This window comes from Danio rerio, chromosome 20 (genome assembly GCF_049306965.1).
Source record: "Danio rerio strain Tuebingen ecotype United States chromosome 20, GRCz12tu, whole genome shotgun sequence".
Classification (NCBI taxonomy): Eukaryota; Metazoa; Chordata; class Actinopteri; order Cypriniformes; family Danionidae; genus Danio; species Danio rerio.
In genome coordinates this window covers 28,256,454-28,262,375 of record NC_133195.1, presented here as the reverse complement: position 1 = coordinate 28,262,375, position 5,922 = coordinate 28,256,454, and the positions used below count along the sequence as shown (strand labels likewise).

The following is a 5,922-nucleotide window of genomic DNA, read 5'->3' as shown; positions in this document are numbered from 1 at the left end:
AAATTCTCGTCCGATTAAAAGACAAATATAACGTTATATTTAATTAATTGTTTAATTAATTAATTAATTAATTCATTTATTCTTTCATTGTCTTGTCGGCTTATTATTACTTATTATTATACAGCCGCATCTATATATATATATATATATATATATATATATATATATATATATATATATATATATATATATATATATATATATATATATATATATATATATATATATATATATATTATATATTATATAATCACAAGATATTACAAATAAAATAAATATAAAAGTTATGTACAAAAAACTCATTATAATGAAATCCCTGTGCATTAATATAAATAACACAAAACGATTTTTTAAAACTCTAAATATGAAGTATAAATATGTTAGAATAAGTATAAATATTATAAACAAAATAAATATTTACAATCAGGAGCTTTATGATTTAAGATTAAGCTATTTCTAATATGTCTCTCCAATTCCAATGATATCCCAATATGCTGCATATAACAAGGCTGTAATTGACAATTTATTTTATTTCTAACTATGTGTGGTCACTTAAAATTGAAACCTTGTGTTTTTAAGAACTCGAGTTCCAAGAAAACCCTTTTCAATACCAAACAAAGATCATGTATCACCACAATACAGAAATAAAGTATCCAAAAAATATTGCATTTTTACTCAAATACTCATGCACAAACAGATAAAATACCAACCACCATAAAGTCATTATCAACAACAACAACAACAACAACATGTAAGCACACAGAAAGTGTCAATACAAATATTATTCACAGATTTAATTTAGATAATTTAACACAAGTTGTTTTTTTTTCTTTATGTAAAACGTTACCTCAAGGTAAACATTTAAAGAATAAACACAAATACAAAAATTACAATGAAAACACCACACATCAAGTTAAAATTTTTAAAAATCACAAAACAAATGTTTCAAAAAACTATATAAACATGAAGTTTAAAAAATGAATGACATGCAAAAAAAATAAATTAAACACTGAAATAAAGCTGTCACAAAATCATACACAGACACAATGCCAACCACCATGACATCAGCATCAACATGTATGCACACACAAAGTTGTGCACAAATTAGCACAAATTAGGGTAAAATTTATATCATATGATTTATCATTTAATTTTTTATAATATTATATTTTGTAATTAATTCAGTTGTAACCATAGCAAGTTATTGTCATTAAATCATTTCATTTTTAAGTATTTGTGAATTACTTTCGATTTAACATCAACACTTAATTGTTCCATATTGCAATACAATACAATCACATAATATCAATGCTCTCCCACATTTATAGCTATTAATACTGCCCTTATTTCCGTTTTTTGGTATGAGATTGCAGAACAGTTTGAACCACTGTGGTTTAAAACCCATTTTTACAGATTCATTACACACAACTGAAGTTTTTCAAAGCCTTTTATTGTTATAATATTGATGATTTTGGCATGCAGCTCATAAAAACCCAAAATTCCGATCTCAAAAAATAAGCATATCATGAAAAGGTTCTCTAAACAAGCTAAGCTTGTGTTTCATATGGCATTCCCTGCCACCTCAGAGTCAACTCTGCCCATAAAGGCCCTGATGAGACACTCCGCATCAAAGCTGAATATGAGGGTCTGACCAATTGTACTATTATCATCAAGTGCTGTCCATTTACAGTGGGTTATCAAAAAATAAATGTTTTTCTTCTCAGAACATGGACTACTGTCTTTCTTGCAGTGGCAGATTGAAGTGACTAATGTTGTGAAATAGTACATTATTGGTTATTAACTGCCACCCTATAACTGTAACTTTATAACACTCTAAAGACATGCAAGTGACCAAATTATGTTGTAAATGACTATTTCCATTTTACTGACCCCACCCACACATGTAATATTAGCAGTATACAGTGCCGTTATACGTTATGCATTGCTAAACATTTCTCTCATACTCTCTCTTTCAGGTCTGGTCCTGGACTGCTTTACGGTTCTTTCTCCTGATGCCGCAGCTCAGTTCACAGCTCAGATCTTGGATTTATACAACATCTTATCCCCATAATTCCTTTGTTTGCAATACAGGCTTATTTGTAAATAGTTTTGCATTATAAAAAATCACCAAATAATAAACTTTTAAAAAACATATATCTTTAAAATGACTGAAATGTCTAAAATTGCATGCGTGTTTCTTAATTTAGCGTGGAACTGCACACAGTTTATATGGCTGGGGACAGTGAGTGGCCCCCAATTTATAATCCAAGCTGGGCTCCACACCCGCTGGTGGAGAGAAAGTGAAGCGCTGCAGCAGAGAGGAGAAGAAAAGGAAGAGCTCCATCCTCGCCAACTGCTCCCCAAGACACACTCTCTTTCCTGAAAATCAAACAAACCGACAGACATAATCATAATGCATTTCTTTATAGGAGGACTAAACTGAACTGGGATCATTTGGAAACAGTTTTGTTGTACCTAGAGAAAAAGGTAAAAAGGCATCTCTCCTCCTGAATTTGCCCTCAGCATTCAGGAAGTGACCCGGGTTAAAAGAGTGAGGCGTCTCCCACTCAGACTCATCAAAGAGCACTGATGTCAAATTACTGGTCACCATTGTGCCCTGAAGAAACACAAGATGCTTAATATCACAGTTCACCACAGGAATAATATTTACCTGTTGAATTAACAGTACATATTCTTTTTATGCAGAAATATCCTTACGACAAGAGTAAAATGATGCTTAATCAATCTACCTAAATATCCCTAAGCTCACCTTTGGAACAGAGTATTTTCCTATCCGAATATCCTCTGAAGTAGTCCTGGTCACATTTATTGGGATAATATTTCCCATCCTCTGTATCTCATGAATGACAGCATTAGTGTAGGGCATGTTGTCTCTGTCTGATACAGATGGATGCCTTGAGCCTCCAACAACACGATCAATCTCCTCCTGAACTTTAGCTGAGGATACAGAAAGACCATAAGAATACTGAAAGTGTGAACTACTGTTTATGTTAATGGCTGTATCTTTATATACCTTGAATCACAGGATACTTCATCATGTAGAGAAGACCCCAGTACAGAGTGGTGGAGGTGGTCTCAGTTCCTGCTACAAATAGATCCAGGGTACAGATGCACAAGTTCTCCACATCAAACCCTGCAGCTGTGTCATCTTTAAGCTGAACAACATAAATTTGACATATTTTCAAATGAAAAGCCATACATTATTATTACAAGAACTTTCCTGCACCAGCACACTTGAGAAGATTCTTACTTTCTCCATCTCAGCTAGAAAGCAGTCAATGTAGTCTCGAGGATTCAATGGATCATGATCCACTTTGTGTTCATTCACCTTCTGTCGGATAAAATCAATCACCTTCTTCCAAAGAGTAATAACTTTCTTATGTGATCCAGGCAGTCGCTGCATGAGCCATGGGAACATGTTATAAAGCTAAAAAAAGGGTTACAAAATACTTTTATTTACACAGTTCTGTTTATTCTCAGAAATCTGAGCTCAAATCAGCATCAAACATGCAGTATGTATTTCAAATATGCCCAATTCCAACAATAGCAAAAAGAGCAGAGCAAGTGTTAAACAAAGTGAAAATGTTTACTTGAGCACAGATGCCTCCTTCCAGATAGATCGCTTCATTTATGTGCTTTAACAGAGTCTGGAAGTGATGGTCACTGTAGTCAAATCGATTACCAAACACCAGCACACAGATCACATTTGAGACAGCGTTGTTCAGAAGTAAGCGAGGGTCAAAGGGTCGACCTTAAACAGAAAGTGGTAAATAACATTGTGGTTTCACCTAAAATATATTTAACAATACTCAGTTAAAACTGAACCTTGTTCATTTGAGATGGCCTCATTCAGAAAGCCACATTCGAGATTGATAGATGGCTCCAGGCTTTTCTTCCCCAATCCGAAATTTCGAAGAGTCGAGAGTGCAAATCTCCTCTGATGCTTCCATTTATATCCGCTGGACAGAACTATACCTGTTTATGAAGCAGACCTTCACAGTTAATTGATAATTAATTTTTTTGTTGTTGAATTGTTAAATCACCACTTGAACATTCTGGCATTAGACTGACCTTTGTCTCCAATAATTTCATAAAATAGTGGTAACACTGGTCGATCAGCGAGGTTGTCTCCTTGTTTTATATACACCTCTTTCACCAAGTTATACCCGTTCAACACCACAATTCTTGGTCCAAAAAGTCTTAGGCTGAAAATATTGCCATATCTTTCTGCAAACTGAAAAATATGATTGTACAATCAACATACAGTAGGTAATCTACAAAGAACAGGAATATTTAATTTTTAGCAATTACTTTTTACATTTTTATTACACTGGACTCGTTTGTTTTTTGCCATAAACTATATTAGGATTTGCTTGAACATAGAGATGAACTTTACCTTTGTGAACTGAAGATGAATCTTGCTATTATCGATATGATGAAGATCTCCTATTATCGGCAAAGACCAGGGTCCAGGAGGAAAGTTCTTGGGCGCTTTATTTTTTATATAATCACCCAGCAATAAAAACACACACAGAAATATCAAAATACTTTTGATATCGATCCACTCGTAAAGGTACCACAAGTCCATGACTAACTTTTCCTGTGTTGTTGAGCAGTTTTAACAGAGGTTGGCATAAACGGTACAGTAATCCAAGTGAGCTGGGCTCCAGATAGGCTGTGTGTGTGTAATTCCCTCTTATCTATGATCAAGTTCCAAAGTCCACTTTTTTGGTCATTAACTGCAAAAAATGGTGGCAATACCGAGTCACACCAAACAGAAAAAAAAAGAAAGCCACAACCTTATTAAGATTCAAAATTTAATACTTAGAGAAAGTGAAGCGCTGCAGCAGAGAGGAGATGAAGAGGAAGCCTCCTCGTCAACTGCTCCCCAAGACACACTCTCTTTCCTGAAAATCAAAGAAACCGACAGATAATCATAATGCATTTCTTTATATGAGGACTAAACTGAACTGGGATCATTTGGAAACAGTTTTCCTATAGAAAAAGGTAAAAAGGCATCTCTCCTCCTGAATTTGCCCTCAGCATCCAGGAAGTGACCCGGGTTAAAAGAGTGAGGCGTCTCCCACTCAGACTCATCAAACAGCACTGATGTCAAACTGCCAATAACAAGAGTGCCCTGAAAAAAACACAACAGGTTTAATAAAACTACAGACATGTAGAAGAAAGTCTAGAAATAAAGTGCTTCAAACACCAGACCCACCTGTGGAATAAAATATTTTCCTGAGTGGTTTCACTGTGATTCCAAACACATTTAATGGGCCTATATTTCCTATACTCTGTATCTCATGAATGACAGAATTGGTGTAGGGCATGTTGTCTCTGTCTGATACAGATGGCTGCCATGAGCTTCCATCAAATTGTTTAAAGATGATAACTAAATTGTTTATAAAGTCTTTGATTTATGTTTAAACATCCATATATCTGTCTGTCTATTATTACCACCACTGACTTTGTATGTTGCTTTTATTTTATTACAAACCTTAATATAACTTATTCTCATGACAGGGTATAGTCATTTGCTAATTTATCACAGTTAAAAAATGTGGCAGCAATAACTTGATACCAAACAACAAGACAATTGCATTAACATTGAAACGTCTGATTTTATTCATAGGTCCTACAGCTGGTAAAAACACATTTGAATGCCTAATGGAGCTGGTAACCAGTTAAGACATTACGGCAGGAACAATATAAATCTAAATTACATTCATAATATATTCTATAGATTAAGTGGTCAAAAATGACAAATCACTCAAGAAAGCATTCAGTTTTGAACACAGCCTTTCAAGACATTTTAGGGTCCCAAGTACCCACCTCTCCTCCAATAAAAGTCTTTGAAATAATAAAATATAATAAAATTTTATAATAATAAAAGTCTGT

General features: G+C 34.0%; 1 protein-coding gene across 1 annotated transcript; it reads right to left on the bottom strand.

Annotated features, from left to right (window-relative positions):
• Nucleotides 1-1,434: 1,434 nt before the first annotated feature.
• Nucleotides 1,435-4,677, bottom strand: cyp2p9 (cytochrome P450, family 2, subfamily P, polypeptide 9). The gene is given in 9 exon segments (NM_200620.1): nucleotides 1,435-2,379; nucleotides 2,476-2,617; nucleotides 2,771-2,958; nucleotides 3,035-3,176; nucleotides 3,272-3,448; nucleotides 3,612-3,772; nucleotides 3,847-3,996; nucleotides 4,093-4,255; nucleotides 4,418-4,677. Coding segments are annotated over 9 exon segments (1,491 nt in total). The 5' UTR covers nucleotides 4,610-4,677; the 3' UTR covers nucleotides 1,435-2,203.
• Between the last annotated feature and the right edge of the window lie 1,245 nt (nucleotides 4,678-5,922).